General features: G+C 40.1%; 1 protein-coding gene across 1 annotated transcript in view; it reads left to right on the top strand.

Moving 5' to 3' along the window:
• The window catches only part of LOC103355282 (dihydropyrimidinase-related protein 5), a 28479-nt gene extending 10448 nt beyond the window's left edge, over window positions 1–18031 (top strand). Inside the window, exons 2-14 of the mRNA XM_008279012.1 lie at window positions 1265–1379; window positions 3215–3364; window positions 10237–10395; window positions 11532–11711; window positions 11962–12030; window positions 12425–12469; window positions 12556–12631; window positions 12738–12894; window positions 13071–13212; window positions 13468–13610; window positions 13719–13926; window positions 15523–15700; window positions 15799–18031. Of these exons, the coding sequence (XP_008277234.1) occupies window positions 1269–1379; window positions 3215–3364; window positions 10237–10395; window positions 11532–11711; window positions 11962–12030; window positions 12425–12469; window positions 12556–12631; window positions 12738–12894; window positions 13071–13212; window positions 13468–13610; window positions 13719–13926; window positions 15523–15700; window positions 15799–15884 (1704 nt within the window). The 5' untranslated portion in view covers window positions 1265–1268 and the 3' untranslated portion in view covers window positions 15885–18031. The remainder of the gene's footprint in view (window positions 1–1264; window positions 1380–3214; window positions 3365–10236; window positions 10396–11531; window positions 11712–11961; window positions 12031–12424; window positions 12470–12555; window positions 12632–12737; window positions 12895–13070; window positions 13213–13467; window positions 13611–13718; window positions 13927–15522; window positions 15701–15798) is intronic.
• Window positions 18032–18841: the final 810 nt, after the last annotated feature.

Below are 18841 nucleotides of genomic sequence, written 5' to 3'. Positions count from 1 at the left end.
GGCCCTTTGAGATCATTAAAAATCCACCTTACTTTATATATTTATAGGAAGAAGGGCTGCAACTGACAATAGCATTTCTAATATGATCCCTTAACCTACTGATGATTTTGTGATGAAAATGTCCAAAAAAGTTTCTGAAGGTCAAGCTGATGTCTTCAAATGGCTTGTTTTGTCTGAGCAGTATACTTTTTTTAATATCAAATCAAGGAAAAGCAAAAAAAATCTCACAATAGAAAATCTGGAACACGGAAATGTTGATATTTCTTGGCAAAAATACTTCATCCATTATAAAAATGTTGTTTTTGATAGTTACTAGGTCTATCAGCTAATTAATTAATTGACATAATTTCAGATCTGGACAGATACAATACAAATGCTTCTGCTAATCTTTAGTGTGGACACTGCAATGCTGTTTCATTTTAAACCAGTTATGTTCCTATATATAAATGAACATATATATTCAGTTCATAAAGCTAGTCAGGCAAGTTCGTTAGTTGCTGAGTAAGCAGTTACACTTTGTACTTTAGGAAACCTCTGCTCTTCATCTGTCTTTGCAGAACAGAATCTGCGATATTCTCTCACATACTGTAATAGATTTGTGAATTATAGATCCACCACTTAATATTTCATGGACCAAGCTGACTCTCTAAAAGCTTGAGGGAAGTTTTCTGTCTGCCGAGACAAAAAGACGGAATGTGTCAGAAACTGTAATTTGTAACTCAGCACGAACCATGAGATACATAGATTAGTAGTTACCTCTAATTATGGATGATTTGTCCCCTTGTGCTGTGAGCAATCAGAGGCAGCATTGTAACAGTTTGTTTTTAAAGTGGAAGGCTTTTTGTTAGAAAGAAAGAAAGAAAGAAAGAAAGAAAGAAAGAAAGAAAGAAAGAAAGAAATAAAGAAAGAAGTTTCAATTGAAATCCTACAACATCTAAGCCTTTGGACTTGCTTTTTAAGCCACCAATATGCTAATCATTGTGTTGTTTATCATTTTGCATTCACTCTTGTTGCCAGAGGCTTTAGATTTGTTGTGGAAGGGCTATGCAATAGATTCCTGCAGCTGAATAGACTGGAACAAGGCCAGGGTTTGACTGTAGTTGTGTTCTTTTGACATTGTTAGATTAAAAACAACGAATAAAATTAAAAACAACAACAACAAAAAAACGTAAAGAAAGTATTTTCCAGTATGCTAAGGACTTGGCTAACCTCTAAAACAAGATTTAGATTCCTTGGTTCACTGTAGCCTTTTTTTCTCTTGCAGGACTATGGCTGCTAACATGGGGTCCATGCGTATCCTCATCAAGGGAGGGAAGGTGGTCAATGATGACTTCACCCAGGAAGCAGATGTCTATATTGAGAATGGCATCATACAGCAGGTAAACCACACTTACACACACTCTCTTACACATGCACTTACAAATTTTTGCGCACGTCATACATAAAAAAAATTAAAACTGTATTAATCTCACATTTTTCACGCACACTTTGACCCACATATCATCACTGTCCAGTGTCTCCCCAGCTGTTACTGTGACTCACATTTCACAATAATACAGTATGAAGAGAATTAACCACCCAGTGAACTCTGTGGCTCTCCACGGTAATAGTGAACACTATAATTAGCTCACAGAATGTTGTCATGGTGATAAGCATCAGAAAAGTCTCAGAAATCTGGAAAGCTCAGCTCTACTCCTACTAACACACTCCACTGCCATGGCTCCATGTTAGCTTTTTGGTGCAATTTTGTCAATGCTTGCAACAGTATTGCTGATAGGTTGATATAACAAGGTGCTAAAGTTAGAAATGGATAGTTCAAAATCGTGATTTCGTAACAGTAAAATTAACAAATTACAACAAGAGCAATTTAGGATGTACATTATGCAGTGTGTCTGACCTGGGATTTCAACAGTTTTATCAGTGTTTTAGAAATGCATCCCATCCTCTTTGTGTGATAGTTGTGCTTTCTTTTGATGGTGTCTTGTGGGAATGCTCCTTCAAATGTGCCCAAATCTGTTAAAAATATATATGGAGGATTTTTGCAATATTTAAAGAACATAAATACACGTGCATACCGTTTCTTGTTTCTCCAAGTTTACTCAATTTTGCATTTATTTTATATGGCATAATGTAGGTGAATAATGAATAAAGTGAATGAATAGAATGCTGCAGTGCAAAGTAAAGTGCAAATGCAAGGTAAAGTGAAGTAAGTAACAGCTGTGTAACATATAGTGTGGAGTAATCAAATTGGGACCCTTAGTAATGAGAATAAATGTAGAAACATGAAGAGTCACAGTGTTGCGGTTATCTCACATAGCTTGCGGAAGTTGTCAATGCTGAACAATCCTGATGTTAAGCAAGTATAATTAAAGTTAATTAATGCTTTTCACGTGCCTGCAAGGGTGTAAATGTGTTGTTTTATGATCTACCCAAGTCTGAAGAAGCCCTGTGTGTTTGTCTGTGTTTAATGTGAGCTCCATTGTGACCGTCTGAGTAGCAGACTGATGCGTACCAATTGTAGTGTGAGTAGGACCGCATCCATTTTCAAATCTGCATTGGTCTTAGGATCCCATGTCCTTTACTTTGTTTGTTTAGTTTGGCTGCTGAGGCTGATTAGAATTTCATTAGTTTTCCAGGTATCTGATCATGAACCAAAGTACCCTACAAATCTAAAGTCTGACCCGAGTTAAAAACTCATCAGATTGATTACATTCCTGAGGAGAATTTTAGTAAGTGTATCAAATTTCATGCCAGTCCATCCAATAGTTGGGACAGTAAAGAAATGGCAGGATGGTCACCACAGTAATTAGAATTCATCCTCTGGGGAGCATAAAACGTCTGTGCAAAATTTCATAACAATCCATTGAATTCTACTTGAGATATTTTAGGTTGGACAAAGTGATGGACTGACTTCCCAACTAAATGACAGTTTCATGCTTGGAGAGACACAGCCAGCCAGGATAAAAGTCAGAGTTTAGTACTCACTCTGATAGTGGTATAAAGTACTAAAATACTAAATCTTAAACTCCTGTCTAAATAAAAGAACCCTTGATTTATGTAGTTAATAAAAATAACCATCGATGGACTACATTAAAGGTTGGCCCAAATACTAATGTCCTTATCATTAATATTTTGTGGTTTAGATGCATGTTTAAGGGACCAAACACATGTTGATAAAGTTGAGTAATTTGTGTGTTTGTGTTCTTTGTGGCAGGTTGGAAAGGAACTGATGATACCAGGTGGGGCTAAGGTGATTGACGCCTCTGGAAAGCTGGTGTTACCGGGCGGAATAGACACCAGTGTGCATCTGCAGCAGACATTTATGAATGCCGCCATCCAGGATGACTTCTACAGTGGGACCAAGGTACACACAAACACACACACACACACACACACACATACACACAGGACACAGGACACAGGCAGGCAGGGCTTTGCTATGACTCGGCTCGTCAGCATGCCTGTCATTAAACACATTTAGAGACCGGAGACAGCTGTCATACTCAGGCATACTTTCTCTCTTACTTTGTCTGGCTTGTCTATAGTCAAATATTCACCCCTGCTTTCAGCTTCATTTGTTCATCAAGACTAATGACCGCATGTGTTCTCACACTGCTGCTTTAGGAAACAAACAGCTGTCGGTGGTTTCTGGTTTAAAGCAAACACTTCTTTTTTACATACACACAAACTTAGCTGTTCAGTTTTCAATTGCACTGGGTTTGTTGTTTCGTTTCCTGTGAATGCATGTTTTCCACTGATTCACTGAGACTCAGAGGAGAGAAGATGATTTAATAACTAGCAGAATCCAAAAGAGGGCGTGTATTTGTTGAATGCAGCGGTATGCATGTTTTGGAAGATCCTCAGTCCTGGACATCAGCTGGGTGTATAAAAAGTATTGCAGTCGCCATACATATTGAAACCTAGGTGCAACGGTAAAGCAAATGGGAATTGAAGTCCATCAATTTAAGCATTTGGGAGCAACACTCAAAGTTAATTGCATGGTCACTATCTAGTAATTTATATCACACATTTGCATCATATATTGAAACGACCTTCCATTTGTGATAGTACTTATTTTTCTCCATACACGTATTCACCTAGCTTGGTATATTTGCTGTATTTCTGTTCAGACCAGTTGCTAACCTCCAGACTGGAGGAGATCTGCAGCACGTCTTGTATCTTTCATCTTTGAAACACTGCAAGTGTTTTGAAAGATTTTGTTGAAATTAATATTAACTGCAGTGAACTTGCATTGCTATAGCTTAGTGAAATGAGGCCTGAGTTCAGTGCGATGCCAACTGAACTGTGGTGAGAGGAATTTGGGGAGGATTGAATCATCCGTATGCCAGCTTTCCCCCAGCAACCCCCCCAGCCATCAACCCTACCCACTGCCCTCGCTGCCATGACAACTAACCCCCGCTCTTATTGTGGAAATTTCTGTGTGTGAGTATGTGCACACATAGCCATGGTAGTATTATGTGGTCCCTATGGTGACTGTGTTACCGCAGCAACGGCTCATGTGCAATTGTGATGTACCCCAAAACTATTTCCCTCCACATCCTCTTCCCTCCCTCCCACTGTTTTGTAACAGTCTGCTCCCTCCTCTACTTTCCTTCCTTCCTCTTCTCCAGCCTCCCCACTATTCCTTTGCTTTTCCTTCTTCCTCCTCACGCCTTCATCCTCTCTACTGACCAGCTGTTGGAGGGCAATATACTGTATGTAACAGTGCAAAGTAGAAAGAGCGATCATGCAGCATGGATTGAAATTATCTGTTCATATATACCTTTGAGCATCTTGCTAAAGATTTTGTGCTCAGATGTTTAATTATTTTGTCTTTACATTTGACACTGACCAATCTAGGATACACACACTGACAAATAATCTCCTTTGGAAAAACAATTCTAGACTTTGCATGGAATTTGAATAGGTCCAAATAATGCAAAATCCTGTTTTTTAATTATTTAAAAAAAAAAAAAACATAATTACATGCCCCCAGTGCGTCTAGAGACCTGCAAACTATGAGAAAAGAACATACTTCCATTACTTTACTTTCTCCACAGATCAGAATGTTTAAACCAAGTGTCCTGGTGTGATGTCACAACAGCGATACAGATATCCAAGCGATACAGAGAGAGATCTCCCTGCGGCCCTCCTCTTTAAAGAAGTGTGGGCAGCTGCAGCTCATTTGCATTTAAAGCTATAGTCACTGGAACAGGACTAAAAACAGCGGTATTGTAGGCACAGCAGAATCAACTATCTGCCAGCATGTAAGCCTTGGATTCATTCGTTAAAAAGAGGTATAATAGGGACTTTTAAAAGGTTAATAAAATTCCATGTTTCACTCTTGAAATGCTTATTTAAACATCCTCAAAAGATGTACGGTCTAATTAAGGACAATAGGGCTTGATTTTAGCTAGACACGTCATTTTTGAATCGTATTACCTGCAGTGTATTGTACGTGTATACAAATCTCAGTGGAAGAAGTGTTCTAAAAGATTTATGTAGTTAGTAATTAAAGGTATTTATTTTAGCTTCTTCGACATCAGGCTGAACTGTATAACGTAATTAGTTTGTTAATTTATCTGTAAGGATGCCGTTAAAAACTACAAACTTGTAAAAGCTGAACAAACAGCCAGTTATGTCAGGGCTAGGTACATTACATCACCTGAATAACACTGTGTTACATTTATATTTTATTGCTGATGCATTACAGGTTTGAACAGCTTAGGCAACTTTAACTACCACCTAAAAGCATCATAGCACAACATTTATTACTACAGTATGTACTATTAAATAATAACAGAATAAATTATACTGTACTTAAGTGTGATCTGCTCCTACTGTTACCCACATCCACTCTTTACAGTGCACCACTGACTAATCGCATCCATCAAATTAGAACTTCATTTCATAAAGAACCTCACATTATGCCAGAGCAGTATCCATCCCAGCAGGCACTACAGAGATCATTTTAATGTCTGTGCAGGCTGAAAAGACGATGAAGAGGAGGGTGGGGTTGGGTGGGATGAGGGATGGCAGGATGGAAGAACGTGAGGTGTTCAGCTGTAGTGTGAAGTATGAGTGGTGCTGATAGAGGCTGATCAGAGAGCTGCAGTGGTAATCTGTCTGACACCGATAGCCTCGCTCAGAGTCTGACATACAGGGACCCTTTCATCCTCTCAGATCAGACATGTCTCACTCACACTCAGAGTCTCTCCCCCCTTTCTCCCCCACTTTGACAGTAGATGGGGCTTAATATACTCACGTGATCCGATGTCTGTGGGCTTACTGGGTTTTTGGGGAGCAGTTGGTTAATGAACTAAGATTACTTCCCCTCACAAATAATCTCTTATATTTTTCAGTTAATCAGCTAGTCCGTTAAACTTTGAAAAATGTGTGATACAATAATGCTGAAGCGAATGTTTTATATTAATATTGATTATCTTCCAGATATGCTCCTAACTAATCAAGTAATAGTTTGGTCATTAAAATAAAGACGTTTGAACTAGTTTTGATTACTCTGCTATCATTATAGTTAGTAGTACAGCTGATAACTCAACTGTTAAGTTGTTATTACTTTAGTACCCTCAAATTGTCCAATGTCCAATCCCAATTTTTTTTACTTCATATGTTGGTACCTTCATGATCTACTGCCATGCCAACACACAGACAGATGTACGTTTCCACTCTCTCTCTCCCCTTCATCTTCCCCCCTCCTCTGTATCTGTATTACTTTCTCTTCAGGGAATTATCTTCACAGCAGGGGTCGGGGGTCTTTAATAGAGTCGGGGATTCATGTAAAACACTGTTTGGGGTTTATGTGTCACCTTCGACTTTGGCTTTGCTCTCAGTAATATGTTGAAAGTACCAAAGGGTGAAGTATGTTGGGATGACAAGAGAGACTTTAGATTAAAATCGTGTAGATTAAGCTATGTTGTTGTGCCTTGTAACAGACTAAACACACAATCTGCTCTTCCCCCTGCTGTTGTGTGTTTAGAAAGTGTTATGTTACACTGCCCTCTATCTGAATTATTATTATAATATTAGTCTGTGTTCTTTCAGCTTTTTCTAATAATTTTAAAATAATCCACTTGCTTAAATAACCATCACAGCGCTGTAAACATTGCAAAATACAAAATTTCCTTTATCACAACATCTAATTGTCTGTCTCTAACTGTAGCCCTGTGATAGACTGGCGACCTGTCCAGGGTGTCCCCTGCCTTCGCCCTAAGTCGGCTGGGATAGGCTCCAGCCCCCCATGACCCTAGTGAGGATTAAGCGGTGTATAGATAATGGATGGATGGATGGACAACATCTAATTGGTTCACTTCTCTAAAAAGCATAGAAAAAGGAAATGTAATTCTTTCACGTCAGAATTCTCATGCCTCATTTACCCAGAGTGGGCTAGAAAGCAAAATGTTTGTGTATGATTCTGTTGATTCTGTTTTCCAATGGAAAATTTTGTTCCTTTAACATCTTAATCCCTGATTTTCCCACCTGAATGGAAATATTACATACAAGGTGTGTCAGAAAAGTTCCAGGACTGGTGTCACAAAAGATGTATTTCAAACCCAAACTACAAACTACGAGTTTTACCCCTCAGACGATCAACCAGTGCGTCTACAAAGAGATCCTTCGTTCAGTGCGCAAGAAGAGGTGAGAGTTGTGGCAGGACAAGTCGTGGCTGCTTCACCATGACAATGCGCCTGCTCACAATGCCCTGAGCACCCGACAGTTCCTGGCTGAGAAGAACATCGCCGTGCTGGAGCAACCTCCCTACTCACCCCACCTGGCTCTGTGGGATTTTTTCTTCTTCCCCAAGCTCAAGGGGGTCATCAAGGGGACCCGATTTAAAGACATGGACGACATCAAGATGGCTGTGACGACAGAGCTGAGGAGGATCCCGGAAGAATCTATCCAGGAGTGCATGGCAGCGTGGCAGAGAAGGCTGGGAAAGTGTGTTAGACCCCAGGAGGATTACTTCAAAGGGGAAAACGTGTAGTTTGTAGTTTGGATTTAAAATATCTTTTGGGACACCAGTCCTGAAATGTTTCTGACACACCTCGTACATATTATGTGTCTGATTCACTGAAACTGCATGATGTTAGAACCCAAGTCCTCTGTATTCATTGTACCATTGCAAAAAAAACACAAAACTCTAATGCTTTCCTACAATAATTTTATGATATCTTCCTTTAATTTGATGCTTTTGATGTCTTTGTTCAGTTTAGGGTGTTGTCTCTAGCAAGTTTACAAAGCCTGTGTAATCTGTGTAATGACAGAAATGGGTTACAGACTTTAAGATGGAAGTTTTTTTGTAAACTGTCTGAAACATTTTGAAGGATGCTTATTTTTTAGAAGCTTTGCGCTGGACCTAGTTAGACTTCTTACTTCGGTATATCTTCTGACATTTTTATTCTGCTCAGCACAGACTACCCCAGGATAATACATATCTTCGGAGCAGCACAGACTGACCGTGTGTTATGTGCAATAATGGATGATTTGGTATTTCTTCATTCTCCAGAGCAGATTTGTAATTTAAAACAGTCTAAAATTAGATGTTTCTGCTGTGACTGTAGTTGCAGATGTTGGGCAACATGAAAAACATTTCAATTTTCAGACAGCTGTTTTATTCCAGCCTGAGAGAGGAAAGTCTAATACTGCCCCTGAAACCCTCGCACTGATATAAATGCACAGTTACAGTGCATATATCAGCTGCAGTATACATGGAGGTTGATGAAAGACTGAAAAGCAGCTTTCTTTTTTCCCCTTCTCCCTGCATTTCCTCGCTTTTCAGTTTTTCTCTGCCTTTTTTGCTTCTCTCTCTCTATCCTTTTTAAAAGAAGTGGACAGGCAGTAAATTTTAATTTGGGCCATGCAGACGGACAGCCTAAATCCCACAATCCCCAGCTGTGCCCATGTCCCTTGATCTCTCACACACGCACTCCCACTTGTGTAGTGACAGTGATGAATGACACTACACCCCTCTTGCACGCACATATGCAGACACCTTAAGTGCTGACGCTGCAGATGATTCGGACTGGTTTCTATGGTAATGGGAAACCTACCAGCTCATTGGCTGGTGAAGCTGCCATGCAAAAACAGATGACCCCACCTCTGTCTGCGACACGTCTGGAGTCTGGAGGAATGGCTCCACGCTGACGCAGAAATATTACCATTTAGTTACTTTTCATTCAGGTTAAGTTGTAGAAATGGCAACGATTTAATGTTGTTTTGGTTGTGAACTGCTGTTTTGTTTTTTTATTGTAACTCAACTGAGCTGAAAATGAAGGAAGTCGTGCAAGAAGGTGATGTTTTCACACTCCACCTTTTCATTTCCTATTTCATATATGAAATCGTGCATTTTCCTATCACTCCTTAGTACAATATCCCTGTTAGAGGATATTGAATGGATGATTGTCAGTGCAATTTTGGATGGCGTGAGCAGGAGGAGGAGGAAAAGAATGGAGTCTTGCGACAGGCATGGTTGAACAGTATCTGTTGTCATGGTTACATATAAGTGCATCTACAATTCAGTCAGCTGAGACAAGTCACTGCACACCTCTCCCTTCGCTTCATCAATTTTCTAGCCTGTCACCCTTTTCCTCTCCCTTTCCTTCTTGGTGTGTCTGACTTTCCCTTATCTCTACCCACTCCCTCTTTTCGTCAGCAATTTCATGTTATCTTTTTCTCCTCCTTTTCTTATTTCCTCTTTTTTCTTCTCCACTTTGCTGCTGCTATGGAGCTGCTGGAAAAAATAAGCACCAAATTCTGAGAGAATAATTTTTGTTTTAGCAAGTTCTTGTGTGCGATTTCCAAATATCTAGGATTTGGATTTTGTAAAATTTATGTAAGCCTGAGATGTTCCTATAGAGTGGCAAATCCACGATAATAGTACTGAACAATGACATTTACACTGAGAACAATATTAAAAAGAAAATAAAGCTCTAGTTACAAGCTCTAAGTTTTATCTACCCTTAACTGCAATGTTTTGACTTCAACTTAAATGCTGTGTATGTGAATCAATTAGTACTGTCACTGAATAGAGGTCTATATAATGATGAGACAACAGCTGATAGGAAAGGATCATTGTGTCCACACAAACAGAGTCTTTGTGCTTTACAGTGGAATCATTGTCCTTTTTTTAATCAGTCTCTCTTGTCCCTTATCCTCCCTTCCCTTCCACTCCCCTTCCATCCTCTAACTCACCCCTTGTCACCCTCTCACCTCACCCAGGCGGCTCTGATGGGTGGTACCACCATGGTGATAGGTCTAGCCCTGCCTGAACAACACTGCTCCCTGCTGGACGCCTACGAACAGTGTCGAGCTCTGGCTGATGCCAAGGCCTGCTGCGACTACGCTCTGCATGTTGGTGTGACCTGGTGGGGCCCAAAGGTAGGAACCAAACAGGGGTCAAAATGTACCATGTCGATGACCAATCTGGAAACACTTTGGAAACAAAAATCATTCTTTGCTTTTTCACTCTTCAAGCTTTTATTCTTGCTGAATGAATAATAAAGCAACCAAACCTTTTTCGTTTATGGGTGAAATGTGTAATGACCTAGATTAAACCTTACAGGAACTGGGTTAACACACATGCTCAGTGGGCACATTAGGCCGATTCTATGAGTCAACGTTCCCTATTCTGCCTTTGGCTTTAATGTCTACTATATCATCTGCTAACTTGTGCACGTGCCACATCTTATTGCATATAGTAATGTTGAATGCCGGCTTCTTTGCAACGTAGCAGAGCTGCAACTAAGGATTATATGCATTTTTGATTCTCAATTCTGGCAGTCATCCTTGTTTAATTCAGCAACTATTTAGCCTTTATTTTTTTCCACAAATTCCTAGACTTAATATTCTAATGTAATTCTGTCCACCTGACAGAAAAGCAGCAAATACTCACATTGGAGAAGACAGAACTCAAGAATACTGGGAGTTTATACATGAAAAACGTTACCTTAAAAGCATTTGTAACAGCTGTGACAATACGTTTAAAAGCTGAGGAAAGTGTGATGATCATAGTAGACTATAAATGATGTTGCAGGCACTACACTGTAAAAATATATATTGATCAGTAAATATGTAGACAAAATATTCTTGGATCTGAATTTTTCCTCCTGCGTACTTCATCACATTGTCGTGTGCATATGCAACTTTATATTAGCCTTCTAATCCCATTTACTGCCATGCCGTTACAGTGTTTTAACTAGTACAATTACATTTTATAGTTTCCTTTTTACTGCAATTTAAGTGCATTAAATGGATTTCTCTGTGCAGCAAATGTCTCTGTGGAACTGTGATCATCACCAATGTAAATGCAAAGTGATCTCATTCTGGCTGCTTTCCAAGCTCATTTCATGCCCCATATAACAAACACACACAGACACACACACACAATATCACACAATTTCTCTTTCACTCCTTGCCCACATTGACACCATGTAATGCACTTCATCAGCTGCTGTGTGAGCACTCAGCTGAGTGTGGATTCAGGTTCTGACCCCTAACCTTTGAACTGTGATCAGGTGCGCAATGAGATGGAGACCCTGGTGAGGGAGCATGGGGTGAACTCCTTCCAGATGTTCATGGCCTATAAAGACATGATGATGCTGCGGGATTCAGAGCTCTACCAGACGCTGCAGACCTGTAAGGACATCGGGGCCATTGCACGTGTGCACGCCGAGAACGGAGAGCTGGTGGCAGAGGTGCACAGCATGCAAACTCTGACATAACCGCATACAAATTTAATTACTTCATCTATTTGTTTTATTGGATGGCAGATGTATCTTTCGTGAAAGTAATATCACTGCTGAATGTAACTGTATTAGTATGAGAGTATGACAGTCACTAACCATTACCATCTGTGTGTGTTTTTTTGTTTTTGTTTTTCTTTTAAAGGTTGTGGAAAGGTTTACTAAATTGAACTTAAGCTGAAGTGTGTGTTTGTGTTGTCAGGGTGCCAGAGAGGCTCTGGATTTGGGCATCAGTGGACCAGAGGGAATAGAGATCAGCAGACCAGAGGAGGTAAATTTAAATTGGAGATTATTTCCCATCATTCAGTTTTATTCCATTTCAATATAGCCCTGCTAATGTTGAACAGGATGAACAGAGCAGAGATTTTAGACACATGTTGCGCCAAGTGGAGGACATACTGCAGTAAAACAGTACACTTTAACAGAAATAATTTTATGCTCTTTTGCTTTATGTAACCTTAAAATGCTGATAAAACACAGTAGTAACATATTCTAAATTGTTTTTTAGGGTAATGTAAAATGTACACCATATCATGCACAAACATCCAACTTTTATATTGTTTCTTTAGATAGAAGTTTCTGATAAAGACCTAATATATAAATGCAAACTGAGTACTTATTAAACTAGTCACTTTGTGATTTGACCTCTGTCTTGTTGTCCACAGCTGGAATCTGAAGCTACTCACAGAGCTGTTACCATCGCAAACAGGGTAAAAAGACCAGATTTTAATCTCCTGTCTGTGTGCAGTTATTGATAAATGACCAAATGAATTAATGAATATTCTTGTGACTGCAGGCCCGCTGCCCCATTTACCTGGTGAATGTGTCCAGTATGTCTGCTGGAGACATGATCGCTGCTGCTAAGATGCAGGGTGAGTTTCTTGCCTAGTGAAAACAAATAAAAGACAGTGACTGTGGTAATGAAGAGGATGATTAACTCTTTTGAATTAAATCTTTTTTTCTGTGTTGTCCCTCCAGGTAAGGTAATCCATGCAGAGACTACAGTAGCTCACGCGGTGCTGAATGGGATGCAGTATTACCACCAGGACTGGGCTCATGCTGCTGCCCACGTCATCGCCCCTCCACTCCGCCTGGACCCAAACACACCCAGCTACCTCATGGGCCTGCTGGGCAAGTATGTGTGCTGTACCCACATCAATATTCTGTATTAGTGCTTGTAAACAGTGCTCTAAAATAAAGTACTCACACAAGAACTCTGACCACACATTAAGTCAATGAACAGCCCATATTTAGGCTGGAGTTGTAGATAGAAATGCTTCCCTTAATTGAACCTGTGTATCCTGTTTTCAGTGACACTTTGAGCGTTGTGGCATCAGAACACCGTCCGTTTAGCACCAAGCAGAGAGCTCTGGGCAAAGAGGACTTCACTAAGATCCCTCATGGAGTGGCTGGAGTCCAGGACAGGATGAGTGTCATTTGGGAGAGGGGAGTGGTACGTACACACATATACAAGTATTATTTAGAATATGTTTTAGTAGCATTGATAGAAATAGACTTTGTTATGTTAAATTCTATTGCACAAGGAGTAAAGTCTAAACATGAGCATTTCCTAAACAAGCAGCCAAACCAAGACTACCAAAATCCTCTGGCACGTTAATGTTTAATAATATACACTATGGCAATATTAAAATGTCACAGCTGTCCTTTTCCTTACAATTTTTCCTTTTTATGCATGTGATGCCTGCAGGTTACAGGTAAAATGGATGAGAATCGTTTTGTGGCAGTAACCAGCTCTAACGCTGCAAAAATCTACAACCTGTACCCACGCAAAGGCCGCATCATCGCTGGGGCCGATGCTGATATTGTGGTGTGGGACCCAGACGCAACAAGGTATTCAGTTTAACATAACGATGCAACTGAGACACACATTATTCATTTTATGACTTGATTCAGTGCAGATCCAATTGTAAGCACATGAATTGTTTTCTCTACGTTCAGGACGATCTCTGTGAGCACTCAGGTGCAGGGCGGAGACTTCAACCTGTACGAGGGGATGCGCTGCCACGGTGTCCCACTGGTGACCATCAGCCGTGGACGTCTGGTGTGTGAGAACGGCGTGTTCATGTGCGCTGAGGGATCTGGAAAGTTCTATCCACAGCGCACTTTCCCTGACTACCTCTACAAGAAGATGGTCCAGAGAGAAAAGGTACATTCACTTCTATGTTGTGTTTTTTCTTCTCTCACTTCAGAAAGACTGAATGGAAATGCAGTATGCCACTCTATTTTCTTGCGCAATTAAAGTTCCCCTCATAAGTAAAGTAGTTCTGGCAGGGCAGCAAGGCTCATGCAGTGCTCTGCTGTGTCAGCTGACAGCGTACCTCCTGCAAACACACCCATCGTGTTGTGTCTAGCTCCACTGATCTGACAGGCTATATAAAGGATTTAATGCTCATGCTCTCTTTGTGCGCTGACACTGTTTTTCTGCTGCTGCTGTCTGCAGTAACTTCCTCCGTCCCAGTCTCTGCGTGGTTCTGCTTAGGTTTATGTGCACTGGATAGGGTAATAATTACTATATGCGTTTCAGTTATTGCTTTTTTGTCCTGTGTTTGTTTTCAGAGCTGGGTTTTGCTTTCTATTTTTTTTTAAAGTTACATGTATCTGTCTTGTGTCTGTAATTTTTACATACCTATTACTTAGTTATATTTACCCTCTGAGTGTATAAATCCCATTTTAAAAGTAGACTCTACATTTATTTTCCTCTACTTCTCCAGGGCAAAGTCTCTCTCTGATAGTTGCTTTAACCCCGAGAAACACATCTATGTTTATCAAAGTTACATATTTAGTTTTTTTCCATGAAAAAATCCCTTTGTGCCTAACATGGCTTACTCTACACCTCTGTAATGTGCAGATCTATTAAGTTCCTGCTTTTCTCTCCACTCATCCCTCCCCACTTATGGTGGCCTACGCACACCAGCTAATCTATGACTCTGTAAAACTACTTCACAATGACAAGCTGTAATATTAGGGCATTTCATCTACACATGTTTTATCTGGGGCTGCAGGGTGGCGCAGTTGGTAGCACTGTTGCCTCGCAGCAACAAGGTTGCCGGTTTGCGTCCCGGTGGGGGGTACCAGAATCTTTCTGCGTGGAGTTTGCATGTTCTCCCCGTGCAGCGTGGGTTCTCTCCGGGTTCTCCGGCTTCCTCCCACACAGTCCAAAAACATGTTGAGGTTAATTGGTGATTCTAAATTGTCCGTAGGTGTGAATGTGAGTGTGCTTGGTTGTCTGTCTCTAAGTGTAGCCCTGTGATAGACTGGTGACCTGTCCAGGGTGTCCCCTGCCTTCACCCTAAGTCAGCTGGGATAGGCTCCAGCCCCCCCGCGACCCTCGTGAGGATTAAGCGGTGTATAGATAATGGATGGATGGATGTTTTATCTGTGAGCCAGTTCAAAAGAAGAATAATGATACAGAAAGTCCCACACTGCAAGTTGACAGAATTGCTTTCTTTGGTTTGTTATGTATGAAAACCTGCAAGTCTGAATCTTTGCTTTTGAGGCTATCATTGGTACCCTGCAGTTTCAGTGTGGAAAGACTCAGGCATGATGTTAACTGCCCTTTTTTGGTCATGATGTATCTTCTACCATATAAAAAACACCATATGAGTTGAAGTTCTGATAACACCTAGGAAAACATTGGGTTAAAAATGTTTAAAAATCCTGTTTTAACCCTTTATCTGTTTGTGTATTTCCCATATTAATAATGCTCATTGTTTACCCTTCACCTCTTCCCTGTGTGTTTCAGACCCAGGCTTATAAAGGGGTAGACAGGGATCCCTACTCTGGTGATGTGGCCAAGGTTGCAAACACTATGAAGAAGGAGCTTGGTCTAGGCCCCATAGATGGAGACGCAGCCAACAAATCCTGTAGTCGGGTGCACCAGGGAGTCCGAGACCTCCATGAGTCCTCCTTTAGCCTCTCAGGTAGGCCTGAATAAAACAAATAAGAGGTGGGATTTTTGTGTTGTGATGGTGTACATCTCTGAGCAAACGTAAATGTACTTTATGTCTTTTTTGCTCAGGGTCCCAGGTTGATGACCACATCCCGAAGAGGTCCTCTGCCCGGATCCTGGCCCCTCCTGGTGGCCGCTCCAGTGGTATCTGGTAATCGCTGGTGCTGGAGCTTCAACCGTCCGAGCCTCCGTGTTTTGTATATTTCTTAGCAACCAGGAAAACTGCACTGATTTTAAATCACAGGATTAAAGTCAAAAGAGGGAAACAAATTCAGACAGGTGTCTGTGATTGGTGACGACCTAACTGATGATCAGTGATTTGCCAAAGTGACTTTTACAAACCTAATTTGTCTCTTAATTGGAGTGACTGACATGATTAATTTCACAAAAGTGAAGGGCTATCTATGAGTTTAAAATGTTTTGCCAAATTCAAGCTGATCATACTAACATTGATAAAGTCTGCTCATTATCACCCTGCTTGTATCTCGTAAAGAAACTAAACTGTGAAAGATCAAAACCAGTACAGTTTTTGATGGTTTGAACTGAAGTGATGTCGACCGAATTATTTAAAAATAGTAGACTTGGATTCAGTAAAATATCTATTATACCCCTGTCACCCACACAAGCATACAGTACACTGTAGACACCATAGCTTTAGACTCATGTGAAGATGTGTGTGGATTCTGTTTGTGATTAAACCACCCACTGCTCTCAGCTTCCAGCTGCATTGTGGGTTCCTCTAACAGTGTTTTTGTTTCCAATGGATGAACTGTGCTGTGTGGTGATGAAATCCAACTGCTTCAAACACCGTACGATCTTACAGCTACACTCTCTAAACAGAGTCAGACTTGACCCCATCCACCTTTCTACTTTCACTGCCACTGGCTGAAATACACACATATCCCAGAAACATCCCCACCTCACCTGCAATGTAGCAGGGTCTGTAGGCTGAGTTATGGAAGAACGCAGCCTGTGGGCTTACCTGGGATTGTAAATGTGGTCTCAGTTCTGGTCCCACAACAGCTAAATGTAGGCATTACTGTCGTCATCTTTGTTGTATCTATAGACCTTGCAAAGTGCATGAAGGGAAGACGATCAGTTTCTTAAAGGACAATGAGCATGTGATTTAAAGATTGCAGTGGGAATAACAGTAAGGAAAGGTTTTCTGTTGCTGTGCTCCTGCTCATACAGAACATATAAGGGTTGTTGTGATCACATAAATAGATGGGGAATGCAGTACCTTGTCACTCACCAGAGGGATCACACAGAACCCTCTGAATGAAGGCAGGAAACTCTGAGGCCTCATTTATCAAAACACACTGAATACAAACCAACAAAGACAAAAAATGACCTGTCTGTTGTTCTTCTAGTAGTGCAGCTACTAAGGAATAAACATCAGGGACAATGGAACAAGATTGCACTAAATTAGGGTCAACAGACCCAGAATATTTTAGCTGGCACTTTCACAACTTCCTTATCTATAAAAGACTTTTCATTTCCAAAAAGTTGCTAGATTTAAATTAAAATGACACAAAAATATTGAATTTTTTGAAGTCTAAGTTGTCGAATAGTAGGCTAATCTCCCTGGTGTTACACTATTCTGCCACAATGGATTTGTTCACTGAATAATTAGATTTTGTAGGTTTGTACAGTTTACACACCACGCACGTTTATTGAATGAGGCCTCAGCTGCATAAAGTGACCTGAAAGTAAAAGAATGAAATTAGAGTTAGTTGAGCGTCAGCAACATCTCATAGACGGACCGCAGTTTGAAAGTAGCTTCCTATCTTTCAGAAGATGAAGCAGGATTGTTATTAGAGCAGTGTGTCTCCCCAGAGCAGGAAGATTGAGCTGCACAGACTGAAGAAAACCACTGATCCTCTCACCTCCTAAAGATGTCTCATTCCTGCCTAGCAGTATTATATTTATACATTCTGTCTGTGTACTCTATATATTTAGGATGTTTGTTTTTCTTTTTTTGTTAAAAGAGTAAATGTGCCAATGTGAATCACCCGTCACACTGATGAACATGCATGAAGAGCACCACATGGAGATGGAGGAGCAACGTCTCCCCTGAACACCACAGGTTCACAAAAACTGGTGCTGTTTTTCTACGATTACCTACAACCACTTTATTTTATTGTTGGACGGTTTTGTTGTTTTGAAGGCACTGTGACTGCTCAGTGGCTGTGTGTGTTTGTAGATTCTTGTTGTGTTGGACAGTGAACCTGTTGAATCTGTAAGTGGCTGCTTGTTTCTTACCACAAGAATAACAGCAAAAGAATAAAGCGAGAAAAAAAAAGCTGTTAATGTGTGATGTGTTTTTTTTTTTATGTGAACATTTGTGTCGACAGTTGTATAATGAAAAATAGTACAATTTTGCAAATGATGATAGCAAATTAAGACTTGAAAATAAAGAAACACAGTGCAAAGACATTCTTTGTTTGCCTGAGATAATCAGGAGGCATATTATAAATGTATAAAGATGATAGATAGCCACTTTGTTGCTACATTACTTATCAAAAATATTAAGTTATTTTGTTTTGTTTTTTTAGCACTCAACAAAAACTGTACAGTTGTCACTTTTTCACCCCAGTACTTTAAACAACTATAAAAAGGGGTCACTTTGAGCAGTACTTGGGCTCCAACTGATGACGTTTCACAAGTCTGTGGTAACACAGGTAAGGACAAGTGTGCGTATGGCCATGATATCTATTAAAGAAAATACAGAAAGGGGCCACCTTGTTACTATATTATGAAAACTTTAAAACTTGCCACTTCTGTTACTATATTATTTTTGAAAAATTTGAATACTTCTAAAAAAAAAGTTACAAATGACCACTTTATTAATAGGACACTTTGTTACAATGACATCCATAAAAAATACAAAAAAGGACGACTTTGCGACTGTAATTATTATAAAACTTACAAAAAGGGGCCACTTAATTACTATATGTATCAAATATACAAAAAGGTTTCATTTGTTTACTATAATACTACCACTCTGTTTTTGTTTACCTTTATGAAAACTACAGATACTTGTCACAATGTTTGCATCTGAATTTACAAAAATGTATACATAGAACAATAAACATAAGGACAATTGTCATGA

The sequence above is a fragment of the Stegastes partitus genome, unplaced genomic scaffold (assembly GCF_000690725.1).
Source record: "Stegastes partitus isolate 25-593 unplaced genomic scaffold, Stegastes_partitus-1.0.2 Scaffold142, whole genome shotgun sequence".
Lineage (NCBI taxonomy): Eukaryota > Metazoa > Chordata > Actinopteri > Pomacentridae > Stegastes > Stegastes partitus.
The sequence above is the reverse complement of the archived record's forward strand: the minus strand, read 5'-3'. Positions and strand labels throughout refer to the sequence as shown.